This window comes from Rhinolophus sinicus, chromosome 2 (assembly GCF_057876585.1).
Source record: "Rhinolophus sinicus isolate RSI-liver-muscle chromosome 2, RSI-T2T, whole genome shotgun sequence".
NCBI classification, from domain to species: domain Eukaryota; kingdom Metazoa; phylum Chordata; class Mammalia; order Chiroptera; family Rhinolophidae; genus Rhinolophus; species Rhinolophus sinicus.
In genome coordinates this window covers 157,021,228-157,038,688 of record NC_142502.1, presented here as the reverse complement: position 1 = coordinate 157,038,688, position 17,461 = coordinate 157,021,228, and the positions used below count along the sequence as shown (strand labels likewise).

The window sequence follows — 17,461 nt, the reverse complement described above, 5'->3', positions numbered from 1 at the left end:
CTTCGTTCCTGGATTTTCTCCCCACCATCCTTTCCTCTGGTAATTCCTACTTATCCATTTATTACTTCTTCCGGAAATCTTCAGTACCTCTCTACCTATTCCTCCGTCTTCATTATTAGATTGAATGTGTCTCTTCTGTGTTACCATATCACCGTAAGCGTGTGTCTGTTATAATGTACTTAAAAGATACACCCAAATGTCTTGTTTGCATTGACAGGTACATTAATCCTTGTATACCTACCACCTAAGAATATGTACACATTCATGTATACTAGAATATAAGCTTTTAAAGAACAGGATCTATGATTATTGGCTCAGTACTTCTCAACCTTTGTTAAATATTAGAATCATTGGGGGAATTAAAAAAAAATAACGTTTAGGTCTAACCCAAGGGTTTTGGATCTAATTGGTCTGGGGTAGATTCCACTCATTAGTGTTTAAGAGCTTTCTGAGGTGATTGTATTGTTAAAGTTAAGAATCACTTATCTAGCTGAAAATCAGTGTATGAATGAAAAATAGATGGGGTGAGGGGAGAGAATATAACTTCGAGAGTTTTTTTTCTTCCAAATCCATTCGGATGTTCCTCTAAAAGATCATATATCGTATAATTATTTGAATTCAGAATTCAGTTAATTGGGCAAATATATTTTGAGTCACTATATGTCACTCCTAAATTAATATCTAAATCAGAGATTTTAAAAACCAGATACTTGATGTTTCTCTTTATAGGAAAAAAGCCAATTTAACAGAGTAATTTTAATATTTGTCAAAATACTGTATATTTCGTGCCAAATAAGAGTAGAGTGGCATGGGAAGCTATTGTATATGGTGAGGTAATATATAATCACTGCTGCTATGATAGATACCTGGGTTAAATCTGTTAAGAATTAAAAATGTGTCTTGCCATTATGATTTCAGGCAACTGAATTTCACATAGTTTAGTTTAAAAATGTGAAAACAAAGTATGTTATAGCTTAGGTTTCTCTTGATTTATATTGATCCCCACATAAGGGTGTGAACTTCTGTCAGGCCTTACCAGCCATTGGAAAAATATGTTTCTTTCATTAAGAGTATAGCTTAAATTGGAAAGGCTGGAAGTGGGATTTGATAAACAAAGCTTTATCTTGAAGCATCCTCTGCGTTTGTTCATTGTACTATCCAGCTATAGAAGCCACGTGCAATTGAAGAGACCTTGGTGAAACCGAGAACCTTCGAACTCACTGAGTTGGTCTGTTTTAGAGCAGAGAAAGAACACTGAAGTAGTGCCTCTCAGGTGATGTCATCGCAACTGTTGACGTTTTTTCATATTCAGCTGGAATTCATAGATGCATCAGCCATGACTTTCCTTTAACATTCAACAAGATAAAAAATACGAGTGCTTCTCAGAGCAGCCAGCATCTGATTTTGATCATTATTTGCACATTGGCACCATGAAAAAAATTCCTATGTTGTGAGACCTTTTTTTGAGAACTAGAAATTGACATCTTGGTAATAATGAAAAGTGTTTTTGCTTAGCAAAATTTGGTACACTCTGCACTGCTGATGGTGCTCCTGAGATGCTGGGCAACACGTGGGTTTGCTGCTTCAGTGAGGAGAACATTGCTATCTATTTCAGCACATGGCGTGCGTTAGTGCTTAAACACAGCCAATAATTCTAAAAGAAGTCTTGTCGGCTGCCATGAAATTCAAATACATTAGAGTGAAGGTATTGAATTATTGTCTTTTCCAAGACATTTGTCAAAAAGTGCAGGCAAAATGTTAAATTCTCCTTCATGCTGCATTTTTCTGGCTTTTCAAAGGACAATGCTTGAAGCCTTTGATTGATCCTTGGGGAGACATCTTTTTTTTTGAGAGATGTAAAACCCCTTCATAACAATTTGACTTGGAGGAGTTCGCTGATGATGTGTATAGTGGAGGTTTGCTCATATGAGACTTAAATCTTTCTATTCATGGTCCTATCGCATCAATTATGGATGTTGCTACAAAAGTGCTGGCTATTTTGATCAAATTACCACCTTGGAAGAGGATATTGAAGTGAGATAATCCTAGGAACTTTCCGAAGAAGTCCCTCATTCCCCTTCGTAGTCAATACTCTCTCTCCGCCTCCACCCCCTAGCAGTCCATTCACTGATCTGTTTTCTTTTGTTATAGGTTTGCCTTTTCCAGAAGACTAACAAATGGAATATATCGTTTATCACTTTAGTGTAATACGTTTGAGATTCATCTGTGTTGTTGGATATATCAGTATATTCTATTGTACCACATTTGTTTATCCATTCACCATTTGGACATTTAGGTTTCCAGCTTTTGTATTTGTGAAGAAGGCTCCTAAAAGCATTCATGAGCAGGTTTTTTTTGTTTGTTTTTGGCATGGACTTAGATTTTCTTTTCTTTTGAGTAAATACCTAAGAGTGGGGTTTCTAGGTCATTTGGTACCTGTATGCTTATAAGAAACTACCAAACTCATTTCCAAAGTGACTATTTCCATCACCAGTGTGTGGTTGAATTTTGCATTTCTGCTAGCAAAGTGTAAGTTTTGTAGTTGCTTCACATCCTTGCTATTTAGCACTGTCTTTTGGAGAGGAGAAGTTTGTGATTTTTGATGAAGACTAATTTATTATTTTTTTCCTTTTGATTTTTGTTTCATGTGTGTTACCTAACCAAAGGTTGCGAAGATCTTCTCATACTTTCTTACAAAAATTTTATAGATTTTACATTTCAGACTGTGGTCCATTTTGGAGTAACTTTTGTATGTAGTACAAGGTTAGGATTTAAGGTTTTTGCTTGTTTGTTTTTTCTGCATAAGGGTGTTCAATTGTTATAGCATCGCTTGTTGAAAGACTACCCTATTGAGTTGTGTAAAGCATATTGAGTGTCTAAAGCACTTCACCTTTAATGAAAATCACTTGCCATATGTGTGTTGGTTTATCTGTGGACTTTCACTCTGTTTTATTAATTCTCATGTCTTCTTTTTTTGCTAGTATCATGCTTCCTTGATTATGGTAGCTTTGTGGTAAGTCTAGACATCAGAGAGTATGAGTCTCTTTGTTATTTCTCAGAGTTATTTTGATTATTCTAATTGTCTTGCTTTTCTATATAAATATTAGAATGAGCATCTCAATTTTTACAAAAAAGCATCTGGGACTCTGATTTGGAGTGTGTTGGATTTATAGATCAGCAAGGGAAGAATGGACATTTTTATAATAATGAGTCTTTTAATTCATGAATATCATACATTTTCAATTTATTTAGGTCTTTGACTTTTCTGATTAATGTTTTGTAGTTCTCAACATACAGATATTGCACATATTTTATTATATTTTTATCTGAGTATTTCATGGTTTTGGATGCTGTTATAAATAGCTCTAAAAGTAACACTGTAATAAACAACTATTCGTATTTTAAGCTTAATTTGTATTGTTTTTAAAAATACATTTTCAAAAGTAGGCTTATTGAGAAAAAACTGAAAATTTCCATGGTTCTTGAAATACATTGCTGGAATTTTTCAAAAGAGGTGTGCCAATTTTTCTTGCTACCAGCACTCTTTCACAGTTTTATTACATAGTTGACAGTTTATTAGCACTATTGATTTTGTCCTATTTTTTCTATTGTGGTAAAAATTTACCATTTTAACCATTTTTAACTGTACAGGTTAGTGGCAATAAGTGCATTCCCATTGTGTGCAACTATCACCACCATCCATCTCCAGGACATATTCATTTACCCAACTGAAACTCCATACCCATTAATCAATAATTCCCTAGTCCTCCCTCACCCCAGTCCCTGGCAGCCATCATTCTACTTTCCGTCTCTGTGAATTTGACCATGGTAGGTATCAATATATGTCCTTTTGTGTCCTTTTTCACTTAGCATAATGTCTTCAGTGTTTATCCATGTTGTAGCATGTGTCACAATTTCCCTTAAGGTTAAATAATATTCCATTGGCTATATATACATACATACATACATACATACATACATACATACATACATACATACATACACATATATATATATATCATACTTTGTTTATCCATTCATCCATTCATGGACACTTGGTTTACTTATATCTTTTGGCAATTGTGACTAATGCTACTATAAACTTTGGTGTGCAAATATTGGTCCCTGGTCTTGGCTTTCAATTTTTTGGTGTATATAGCCAGATATGGAATTGCTGGGTCATATGGCGATTCTAGTTTTAATTTCTTAAGGAACTGTCATACTTTTTTCCACTGCAGATGCACCATTTTACATCCCTACCATCAGTGCACGGGGGTTCTAATCTCTCCACATCCTCGCTAGCACTTGTTACTTTTCTGTTGTTTTTTTCTCTCCCTTTGATAGTTGCCATTTAATGGGTGTTAGGTGATATCTAATTGTGGTTTTGATTTACAGTTCCCTAATGATTAGAGATATTGAACATCTTCACATGCTTATTGACCATTGTATATCTTCTTTGGAGAATGTCTGTTCAAGTCCCTTGCACATTTCTAAATCAAGTTGTTTGTTTTCTTTTTGGGTTATAGGAGTTCTTTGTATATTCTGGATATTAATTCTTTATCAGATATATGAGTTGCAAATATTTTCTCCTATTTTATGGGTTGCCTTTCACCCTATTGATATAATGTTCTTTGATGCATAAAGGTTTTTAATTTTGATGAAGTCCATTTGACTTTTTTTTTTTTGCATGTGCTTTTGGTGTTATAGCTAAGAAATCATTCCCAAATCCCACGCCATGAAGATTTTCCCCTATGATATTTTTTAAGTTTTACAGTTTTAGCTCTTACGTTTAAATCATTAATACATTTTGAGTTAATTTTTGTATATGGTATAAAGTAAGGGTCCAATTTCATTCTTTTGCATGTAGATTCCCAGTTTTCCTACCACCATTTGTTGAAAGACTGTTTTTCCCCCACATTGAATGGTTTTGTCACTCTTGCTGAAAATCAGTGTATTTGAGGGTTTGTTTTTGGACTCTCTATTCCATTGGTCTCTTGTCTGCTACACTGTTTGACTCATGCAGTTTTGTAGTAAGTTTTGAAATCAGGTCATGTGAGACCTCCAACTTGATTATTCTATTTACATAAAAAATGTAATTTGTGTTTCCTTTTTCAAGATTATTTTGGTTTTTAGGGTCCCTTGGGATTCTATATGAATTTTAAAGTGGATTATTCTATTTACGTAAAAAATGTAATTTGGATTTTGATAGGGGTTGCATTGAATCTGTTAGATGGCTTTAGGTAGTATTGACATCTTAACAATGTTAACTCTTCTGATCCATGAACAGAATGTCTTCCCATTTATTTGTGTCTTCTTTAATTTCTTTCAACAGTGTTTTGTAGTGTTCAGTAAAGAAGTCTTTTGACTCCTTGATTATGTTTATCCCTAAGTCTTTTATTTGATCTTAAATGATTTTCAGGTTATTAGTTGTTAGTGTATAGAAATGCAAGTGATTTTTGCATATTGATTTTGTATTCTGAAACTTTGCTGAATTAATTCAACGTGTGTGTGTGTGTGTGTGTGTGTGTGTGTGTGAGTGTGTGTAATTTTTAGAGTTTTGTACATATAAGATCATGTCATCTGCAAACAGAGATTATTTTACTTCATCTTTTCTGATTTGGGTGCTGTTTATTTCTTTAATCTCGCCTATTTGCCGTAGCCAGGACTTTCAGTACTATGTTGAATAGAAGTGGCAAGAGTGGGCATTTTTGCCTTGTTCCTGATGTCAGGGAAGCTTTTAGTTTTTCACCGTTTTGACTATGCTGTTAGTTGAGGGCTTCTCATAGGTGGCCTTTATTATGTTGGGGCAATTTCCTTATAATCCTACTGTGAGTGTTGTTTATTTTTTAAATTTAAATTTAAATTTAAATTTAAATTTAAATTTTTTATCATGAAAGGATGTTGAATTTTGTCAAATACTTTTCTGTGTCAGTTGAGGTGATTATGTGTTTTTTCCTGTTCATTCTGTTAATGTGTTGTATTACATTGATTTTTCATATGTTAAACCATCCTTGCATTTCAGGAATAAATCCCGCTTGGTCATGGTATAATCCTTTCAATGTGCTATTGAATGCTGTTAGTATTTTGTTGATGTTTTTGGAAGATTGGTGTTAATTCTTCTCAAATGTTTGGTAGAATTCTCTAGTGAAGCCTTTTGGTCCTGGGCATTATAGGTTATATGGGTTATAGGTCTATTCAGATTTTCTATTTATTCATGATTCAGTCTTAGTAGCTTATGTGTTTTTAGGAATTTGTTCATTTCATCTAGGTTATCCAGTTTGTTGGCATATAATCATAGTATTCTTTTATAATTGTTATTTCTGTAAAATTGGTAGTAAAGTCTCTTCATTTCTGATTTTAGTTATTTGAGTCTTCTCTTTTTTTTCTTCATCAATCTATCCAAAGGTTTATCAACTTTGGTGGTCTTTTCAAAGAACCAACTTTTGATTTTGTTTATTTTTTTCTATCATTTTTCTTTACTTTGTTTATCTCTGACTTAATTGCTCTGATTTCCTTCCTCCTACTAGCTTTAGGCTTTATTTGTTCTTTTTTGTTTATAGTTCCTTAAGGTGTAAATTTAGATTGTTAGCTTAGAAGTCTTTTTCTTTTTTTAATGTGAGACTTTATAGCTCCACATTTCTTTCCTAGCATTGCTTTTACTATATCCCATAAGTTTTGGGGTTTTGTGTTTTCTTTTATCTCAAGATATTTTTATCTTTTGATGAAAGATTTTGATTCTTTTGATTTAAAGAAAATTTTTCTTTGACCCATTGATATTTTTTAAAGAGTCTGTTACGTAATTTCCACATCTTGTGGATTTTCCAGTTTTCCTTCTGCTATTAATGTCTAGTTATATTCCATTGGGATCAGAAAAGATACTTTGTATGATTTCAGTCTTTTTAAATATTAAGATTTGTTTTGTGGCTTAACATATGTTCTATCCTGGAGAATGTTCTGTGTGCTCTTTGGAAAAAATGTGGGTCCTGCTATTGTTGCATGGCATGTTTTGTATATGTCTGTTAGGTCCAATTGGTCTATAGTATTGTTTAAATTCTTTATTTCTTTATTGATATTCTGTCTGGTGGTTGTATTCATATTTCAAGGAGGGGTATTGAAGTTTTCTACTGTTATTGTAGAGCGATTTCTCCCTTCAGTTCTGCCACTTTGGTGTGGCATTTGGTGCATATGTTTGTAATTGTTATATCTTCTTGGTGAAATGATTCTTTTATTATGTAAGTTTTTCTTTGTTTCTTACAGCAGAATTTGACTTAAAGTCTATTTTGTCTAATAGTAGTATAGCTCTCTCAACTTGCTTTTTTTCCCCCCAGCCCCCCCTCAACTCTCTTTAGGTTACTATTTGCATTGAATATCTTCTTCCATCCTTTTACTTTCAATCTATATGTGTTCTTGGATCTCAAGTGAGTCTCTTGTACACAGCATTTAGTTAGGACCTGTTTTTTTTTTTTTTTTTTTCTTCTTTAATCCACTCTGCCAGTTTCTGTTTTTTGATTGGGTAGTTTAATCCATTTACATTTATAGTAATTACTGATAGGGAAGGACTTACTCTTGCCATTTTGTTGTTTGTTTTCTGTGTGTCTTTTAGTTTCTTCATTTCCTTCCTTACTGCATTCCTTTGTGTGTAGTTGATTTTTTTTCGTAGTGACACATTTTGATTCCCTTCTTATTCCTTTTTGTGTATATTCTATAGATATTTTCTTTGTGATTACCAGGGGGATTACTAGTAGCATCTTAAAGTTATAACAGTATATTTTGAACTGACACCAAATCCACTTCAATTTCGTTAAAACTCTACTCCTTTTCAGCTTCACTGTCCCCACTTTGTTGTCGATATACCAAATTACATGTTATATATTATGTACCCCTTAATATAGATTTACAATTAAAATTATTTTTATGCTTTTTGTATTTTAACTCATAGAGGAATAAAAAGTAGAGTTACATACCAAAATTATGATAATACTGGTTTTTGTATCTGTCCATGTATTTACCTTTACCAGAGAACTTTATATTTTTTGTAAAGCTTTAAGTTACTCTTTAGCTTTCTTTCATTTTAGTTTAAAGGACTCCCTTTAAGAAAGGCTAATGGTAATTAATGCCTTCAGCTTTCATCTGGGAAAGCTTTAATTTCTCAATTATTTTTGAAGGACAGTTTTGCCAGATATAGAATTCTCAGTTGACAGTCTTTTCTTTCAGCACTTTAAATATATATATATATATATCATCTCGCTGCCTTCTGGCCTTCAAATTTTTTGCCTGTTATTGCGGATCCCTTGTATGTAATGAATTTCTTTTCTCTTGCTACTTTAAATAGTACTGTTTTTCAATTTCCAATTGTTTACTGCTGTTATACGGACAAAATTAATTTTTGTAAATTGATTTTTATCAGTCTGAATGTTTATGTCATCCCCCCCACTCTGAATTCATATGTTGAAATCCTAACCCCTAAAGGTGATGGTAGTTAGGAGGTGAGGCCTTTGGGAGGTGATTAGGTCATGAGAGTGGAAGGTGAGTAGCTCATGAATGGGATTAGTTGCCTTATAAAAGAGACTCCACAGAGCTCCCTAACCCTTCTGCCATGTGAGGACGCAGTGAAAAGGCACCATCTCTGAACCTAAAGTGGGTTCTCACTAAATAGCAAATCTTCTTGTACCTTGATCTTGGACTTCCTTGCCTCCATGAGAAGTACTTTCTATTGTTTATAAGCTACCCAGCCCAAATAAAAGACAATTTCCTCATCCTTGTAATGTTCAAGATTTATGGCATTTTAATTCCTAATAATGTTTATCTGTATTTTTCTCTCTTTTTTTCTTTGTCAGTCTGGCTAGAGGCTTATCAATTTTATTGATCATTTCAATGAATGAACTTTTAGTCTAATTGACTTTATTTTTTTCTGTTCTCAATTTCATTTATTTCCTTATGTTTATTTCTTGTTTGCTTTGAGCTTAATTTGGTCTTTCTAGTTTCTTAAGGTGGCATTTTAGGCTATTGATTTGAGACTTGCTTCTTTTATAATATAATGTAAAGCTAGAAATTTCCTTCTAGGCATTGCTTTAGCTCGATCTCACAGATCTTTCTGGTACTGATTTCTGGCTTAATTCCTTTGTGGTTGGAGAACATACTTTGTGTTAAATTTGTTAAGGTTTGTTTTATGACCCAGAATATGGTCCATCTTGGTGAACTTCTGTGTACCCTTGAAAAGAATGCACATTTGGCTGTTTTGGGGTGGAGTATTCTATAAATGCCAGTTATGTTAAGTTGGTTAATTGTGTTGTTCAGGTCTTCTACTGAATATCAGTCTACTTTCTCTGTTGATTACTGAGAGAGGAATATTGAAATCTCCAACTATAAATTTGGATTTGTTTCTTTTTTCTAGTTATATCAATTTTGATTTATATTTGTCCTTTTATATTTGGCTTGTTTAGTTAGTGCAGTCCTTTATATTATGTTTTTTTATTTATCCAATGAGCATGATGTCACTTGTCCTTTCTACTTCATGGAATAGTTAAAACCTAATATGTACTATATAAATTTAAGGTATATAAACACCAGTAAATATTATCTGAAAGCAGTGAACTCATTTGCTGCCTATGTATGACTGTAAATGGGTTTACTTTACTTACAATTTAAAAATTATTCCTATGTTTAATAGAAATGCTAGGGGTCTTCTATAATTCAAAATTAGGGAACATCATCATCATCTTACAGAAAAGAAACACTTTAAGTGACCACTTATGAGATGTTTAAGTGATTTTATATTTTGTGTAATTCAATGTTTTATACACATTGTTTGACTTGAGAAGTTACTGCATTTCTTTTTCTTTTTAGGATTCTAATTCTCAGATGGATTTAAGCATTCAGATAACTGATGATGATATTAATGAGATAATTCAAATAGATGGAACTGGTGATACATCTTCCAATGATGAAATAGGAAGTACAAGAGATGTAGATGAGAATGAATTTCTGGGGATTATTGATGGAGGAGACCTGAAGGTACTTGAAGAAGAAGCTGACAGTATATCAAATGGAGATTCAACTGCCAACAGCAGTGATAATGAAGACCCTCAAATAGAAATTGTGGAAGAGGTGAGGATTACTTTTGAGCTGAAACTTTCTTTGTTTCTAACATTTGTACTTTAATATACTTTGGAACTAAGAGGAATAACAATTAAGATTAACTCTGTCTTTAGTCTTTTACAATGAGACTAATTTGTATACTAGTATTTCAACTTTCAATCTTAAACTCTGATTTAAACTGGAATTAAGTATTTAGTGATCAGCCACTGTATTTGTTGGTCTTAACTAGAGATAGTGGGAGGTTTAGGGCATGGGAATGGAGGTAAAGAAGGTAGTCAGGGTAGAGGCATATTGTATTTGCTCTAATCCTAACACAGCACTAAAATCTTTGGAATACGTAATTAAGAAGCATATAAGTAGTATGAACTATCATTTATGGTTGGCTTTACATATGTTCCAGGTACTATATTAAGTCGCACCTGCCTTATGTTATTTGACATTCTCACTGCCCTGTGGGTCTTATTACTATTCTCGTTTTTTTCAGATGAGAAAACTGAGATAGAAGGATTTTTGCTGAAAGTAGGTAGTTATTATTGGCCAAGTTGGGATTCAGACTCAGGCTATTTGACTTTTAAGTACACTGCTATTCTGTCTCTCCAAGTTCCTTTCTTTACATATGTCTGTCTTTAAAAAATACAAAGCATCATTAAATTTCTTAATGTGACTGTCTTTCATCTTTAGGACCCTTTAAATTCTGGAGATGATGTCAGTGAGCAGGATGTGCCAGACCTGTTTGACACGGATAATGTAATTGTCTGTCAGTATGACAAGGTACTGTAGTCACCTTTTAGACTTGGGGTTTATTAACTGCATTAATTAATAGTAGAAAGGTGTGTATAATGATGGGAAATATGATGGTTATAGTTATAGTTCACAGTTAAATTATTCTGGAAATAGCTAATTAATTCTGTAAGTTTTGGGGGTGTATTTTGGGTGTAACACTGTGCTGGTGATCTCAGTGATACAAAAAAGGCGAGAGTCCTTATCTCAAGGAGGTGATGCTCTTATTGAAACAAGATGCTTGTGTATGGAATAATAGAATGGCATACAATGAGATGGTAGGTAAATCAACAGCCAAATATGTGAAAGGTAAATAAAATACTAAGATAAGTGGCCCAGGTAGTAATTCCTAAAAGTGGCTAGGAGGTACAAGAATCATTTGTAGTTGGAGTCCTCCACAAATCCTTCATGGGTGATGTGGGGCTTTGAAATAGGTCTTGAATGATTTGTAGGATATAGGTAAGTGTGGAGAGTACGCGTTCACAGTAGAATAGCCCAATAAAAGGCAGAGAAATGAATGCATGAGAATGTACAAGGGGCAGTGAGGAGGCAGCTCTGCCTTGAAGTGTTCTCCTTTTGGATGTATTAGGAAATGAGGCTGGGTGGGGAACCAAGTTGGGAGCAGATTGGAAAATCCAGAATCCTGGTAGGAGAAATCTAGAATTGATTTGATGCACATTAGCCTTCTAAGGATGTTATTGAGAAAATTGTAATTGGGTTTGAAAACTGGAAGCGTTTTCTGACTTAGAAGAGGCAAATGATAAGAACAGCACTAGTGCAAACATGAAGTAACCAGATTCCAGGTTAAGGATGGCCGTGTAGAACATGGAAGAGTCAGAGATTATGATGGAAGAATCAGTGGGACTTGGTGATGTGTAGGGCATTATAGAATTGTCTATAATAAAGGAGGATTGAAGATGTCTCTCAGGTTTCAAGCCGAGAAATTAAGTTAGTAGCAATTTAACTTTAGCAACAGAAATATAACACTCTTTTTTTAAAAAAAACAAAACACTAATACTGTGATTATGTAGCAGAATGGTCAGTTTTTGTCCTTAATTCATGCATATTTACATATTTAGTTTTTGGAAACTTTGAGATGTAATTCACATACTACATATTTTACCTATTTAAAGTGTACAGTTCAATGGTTTTTAGTATATTCATGGATATGTGCAGTTTTAAAGTGTACAATGCAATACTTGTAGTATATTCATGGGTATGTGCAACCATTAACATGGACAATTTTAGAACATTTTTATCATGTTGAAAAGAAACCCCATACCCATTAGTTCTCACTCCTGCATCTCCCTATTTCCTCCCCCCACACTACCCGGTGTAAGGAACCACTAATCTACTTTCTGTCTCTTTAGAGTTCCCTATTTTGGAGTTTCATATGAAAGGAATCATGTGATATGTGGTCTGTTGTGACAGGCTTCTTTGCACCATGTTTAATGTTTCATCCATGTTGTGGCATGTAACAATTTTTCATTCCTTTTTATCGCTGAATACTAGTCTATTGAACGGACATACCACAATTTGTTTATTCATTCATCTATTGATGGACATTTGCGTTGTTTCCACCTTTTGGCTCTTAAGAAGAATGCGGCTGTAACAAATTTTTGTGTGAACATGTATTTTCATTTCTCTTGATACATATGTAAAAGTGGAATTCCTCGTTCATGTAATAATAATAGTTTGAGGAACTACTAGACTGTTTTCCAAAGTGGCTGTAGTATTTTTCATTCCCACCAAGTGTATGAAGGTTTAGATTGATCCACATTCTCACTAACACTTGTTATCTGACTTTTTGATTCTAGCCATCCTAGTGGGTTCGAAGCGGTACCTCACTGAGGTTTTCGTTTGCATTTCAGGGATAACTAATGCGTGTTTACGTCTTTGACTTTTTTCCGTAACAATTTCAGTATACTCCCGTGAAACAGAGCATACTGTTTTGAATTGTTGTAAAAAATAAATCCTTTTCTCTAAAAATAAGATTGTTTTCTGTCCTATAACATTTTATACAGATAATAAATGTCAATTTAGGTGCTGGTAAACATAAATATAAGCAGGAATAGGTAATAGAAAAAGGACCATTCTTAGTTTGAAACTTATGTTACTTTTTAATAAATAGTGTATTGCCTTCTATGGAGGAAACAGTATAAGGCACTAAATTATATGTGCATTCCCTAGAGGCACAAAGAATTTTCTAGACCATTATGGATAGAGTATCCTTTGTTGTACTTCAGTGTGGGAAATTGCTTGTAATTAATTACATAGTGGTACATATTTAATTACATATTTTTCAAAGTATTTTTTCATACACTTTTGCTTCTTATAACAATCTGTGCAGCAGATAGGAATGACATTAGATGTATAGTGTTAACAAATCTCGTTGTCTAATTAGTTAATATTTTAAGAACAATACTAAAAATTTTAATGGAAACCAAGGCATTGGGGAACCACTGAGAAGTTTTTAAAAGTGAGTGATGAAATTAGAAGATAGCTATCAAAGAGAATGCATCTATAAAGTGAAAACGGGGTGGAAGGGAACACTGTCATACTGAATTTTTATAAAAGAGTAACTTTCCAGTTCTCGTCATCAGTTGGCTTGTTTCAAGTAGTATTGAAAGACTCAAGTAAATTGAAAGACTTCTCAGAAGTCTTTTAAGGGCTTTACTACTCAGTGTGTTTTGAAGGCTAGTGGCATCGTTCCCCTGGAGAGTGATACAAATGCAGAATTTGGGGTCTTATCCCAGACTACTGGATCAGAATGTGCATTTTAACAAGACACCCCCAGGTGATTTGCATGCTCATTAAACTTTGAGAAACATTTTTTTTTTTTAGTGTATTTTTGGCTTTGATTAACACAAGGAATTTACCTTTAAAATATATTAATTAAACGATTGGGGAAAAACTTCACCAAAATTAAGATGTGCTATGAGAAAAGGTTAAATGAAGGTCATTGGTCAACATGCTGAGTGAGAATTAAGGTGTATGGACATGTTATTTCAGAAGCCTAAGGGTTGTGTAAGATTAATGTAAAGGTTAAAGTAATAAGGATATCATAGGGAAGATTAATGGTGAAATGAAACCTGTTACTATAGATGGAAGTGTTCTATGCTATGAATAAGACATTGTTTATAGTTAAGTGTGAAACTATTTGAATACGTTGCATCTTCATTTAACAAGTTTAGCAAAGTTTTGCTTATAGCTGGCTTTGTCCAGTACAATGCTTTGCTAATGAGTAATTGCTAAGTGTGTAGCACAGTATCTCTTTTTCTCTCTCATGTGTAGTATATGTTTTGTTTTTTGAATTGATACTGCATACACATCATTAAAAACAACAACACACTACAAAAGTTATACGTTGAAAAGTCTGGTTCCCATTCCTTCACCATTTGTGCTTCCTGTCCTGTCTCTGCCTTGAGTACAAATAAGTAATCAGTTATATTAACTTCTTAATATGTTCTTTTTATTCAAGTACACGTCTAAAAGGTAGCACAAATAATGCTTTTTCTGCACCTTGTCTTTTTTTTTAATTAAAGTTTATTGGGGTGACAATTGTTAGTAAAGTTACATAGATTTCAGGTGTACAATTCTGTATTACATCATCTATAAATCCCATTGTGTGTTCACCACCCAGAGTCAGTTCTCCTTCCATCACCATATATTTGATCCCCTTTACCCTCATCTACCACCCCTCCCCCTCTTACCCTCTGGTAACCACTAAATGCACATTGTCTTTTAAAGAGAGTAACAATCTATCTTGGAGATCTCTGTGCAAGTATTTCGATAGCTGTGTAATATTCCATTGTAGAATCATTAAAATTTATTTAACTGATCCCCCCGATGAATATTTGAGTTAGTTTTCAGTCGTTTGCTATTGAATGGCCACATACATAAGAGGTTTTATATGTGTGCAGTTATCTATTAAATAAATCCCCAGAAATGAGATTACTGGGTCAAAGGGCAAATGTATTTGGTTAGATATTGCCAGAATGCTCTCCTAGAGGCTATCGTAGTGTATACTCCCATCACAAGGTTTGAGTGCTTTTCTTTTCCTATAGTCTTGCCAATTGAGTATAATACAACATTTGGATCTTTGCTATTAGGAAAGGTGAAAAATGATATCTTGGTGAAATTTTAAAATTTCTGTTTGTTTAAGGGCCATTTGTATTTACTTTTATGTGAATTGCTTGTTCATAATTTCTATTTTAAAAAAGTGGATTATTGGTTTATTTATTGATTTCTAAGAGTTGTATTCTTTTGGGAGAAATTAGCAGAAGTATATGGTATATGCGGAAGTACTTTTTCCTCAGTTGTTTGCTTTCAGTGCTTTTTCTTTCTCTAATGCAGATGCTTAATTTATCCACCTTTATTTGTATTGCTTCTAAATTTTGAGTCGTGAATAGAAAGTTGTTTCTTGCCTCAAGATTTTAAAGGGATTCACCCATGTTTTCTTCCAGTATTTCTTTGGTTTCTTTTAAAAAAATGTAAGTCTTGATCCATTTGGTGTTTATTTTGGTGTATAATGTGACATTTGGTTCCAACTTTTTTTTAAGTGGCTACCCAATTTTCCTAACATTATTTATTGAAAAGTCTATCTTGTTCACAATGATAAGAGAATGATTTCTTTATCGTCTACTTAATTTCTCTATGTATTTGGGTCTACTTCTTGATTTTCGGTTTTATTCCATTGGTCTGTATTAATTGGTTTCATTATTGAGGTTTTAGTATCTAGTAGGGCTAGTCCTCTTCAGTATGTTCTTTTCCAGGTACTAGTCATAGACTTCTCTTCCTTGATTTGATTAGTATTTGCAGTCAACTAGGTTTAATTTTTTACCCTTGATTTCAGACCATACATTTCTAAGGTTTTTAAAATATGTAGTCACTTATGTTTTACCCAGAAGTAAGAATGATTTTATAATTTCTTACCTCTTGAGACAGTGGGATTTCCTAGTTTTTATTTTGTCTGTATCTAGGCTGACTTACTGAATTCAAAGAACAGCCAATAGAATCTAATAAATTATAAGCTATGTCTTCTGACCTTGCTCAGTGTTTTATTGTGATATTTTTTCTTTAAAGTGAAACACCACTTTAAAAAAAATTCCTGCTAATATTAACTGCATCCTTTCTGTTGATTCCTTTGCAGATATACTGAATTCTTTGCAGTTCTTGAGCAACCAGGCATGTTCCTCCTCAGGACTTTTGTACTTCTGTTCCCTTTGCCTGAAATGCTCTCCAGTCAGTATCTTCCTGGCTTTATCCCTGACCTTCTTCAAGTCTTTGCTCAAATGTTACCTCATAAGTCAGAACCACCCTGACTTTCCTCTTTAAAATGATAACCCCACCTCTGTATTTGTGATCTTCCTTGTCTTGCTCTATTTTTCATAGCAGTTGTCACCTTTTAATATTCTATATAATATATTATTTATTAGGTTTCTGTTTCCCCTATCCTTACTAAAATGTAAACTCTTCAAAGACAGGATTTTATATATATATGTATGTATAATTATATATATCTATACACATGTACATATATATGTCTCTATATATACCTATATATATACATATATATATATAATTTTTTTCTTTTTAAAAACTGATATATATTCAGTGCCTAAAACAATATCTGACACATAAGAACTTTAAATATTTGCTGAATGAATGAACGAACTATCTTGAGGAGGTCTTATTTTAAAGAACTCTCAGAATAATCCCATGTGATATGAAAAGAAATGTAAATAATCCTTTGACTTTAAAATTAATTAATTTAGACTGTTTTTCCCCCTCTAGATTCATCGAAGCAAGAACAAATGGAAATTCTATTTGAAAGATGGTGTTATGTGTTTTGGAGGGAGAGACTATGTATTTGCAAAAGCCATTGGTGATGCAGAGTGGTAAAACTTATGAGCTCCATACATCATAAACATCAGTAGGACTATATCATGTATTGTAAAACTTATTTTTATTTAAATATAGCCCACAGAGCTCAAGTTTTTAGTTCACTGTATGGAATTTAATAAAATTATAATTCAGAAGCAGATACAAATATACGATTTTATATTTCTTTCATTTACTGTTTTAACAGGGTTTATTTATTTATTTATTTATTTATTTATTTATTTATTTTTTAAGCCTCATTATCTGTACCAATACAAAGCATAGATGAGTCAGATGTGATGGAACATGAAGAAATGTCACATTCCTTTAATCTCAAAGTAAAATTTAAATCAGTCTTCAATTCCCCTTTATAGTGAAGTCCGTATCAATTATTGGATTGAGGCCAGTGTTACTCCCGATTCTTACCAAGGAAGTAGCACGATATTCAAGAAAACTTCTCTGGGTCCTTTAGTCTATGCTCGTTCATTACTAGTGATCTGTAATGAGCGATCTGTAACTAGCGATCTGATTGTGCAAGCCCAGATGGTCCCTTGGAGGCAGATGCCTCTGCTCAGCTCATACTATATGTGAACATGGAAATCTTTGCTGGGGCCAGGATCCCTGGAGCTAAGAGTGCATCTCTCTGGGCTTATCCTGTGGCCAGGTCTTTCTTCTTGTGTCCTGCTATCTCTCTGGGGAA

General features: G+C 33.4%; 1 protein-coding gene across 1 annotated transcript in view; it reads left to right on the top strand.

Annotated features, from left to right (window-relative positions):
• GTF2A1L (general transcription factor IIA subunit 1 like) overlaps positions 1–16,782 on the top strand; it is a 34,766-nt gene extending 17,984 nt beyond the window's left edge. Inside the window, exons 7-9 of the mRNA XM_019719195.3 lie at positions 9,847–10,107; positions 10,780–10,869; positions 16,675–16,782. Of these exons, the coding sequence (XP_019574754.3) occupies positions 9,847–10,107; positions 10,780–10,869; positions 16,675–16,782 (459 nt within the window). The remainder of the gene's footprint in view (positions 1–9,846; positions 10,108–10,779; positions 10,870–16,674) is intronic.
• The last annotated feature ends 679 nt before the right edge of the window (positions 16,783–17,461 follow it).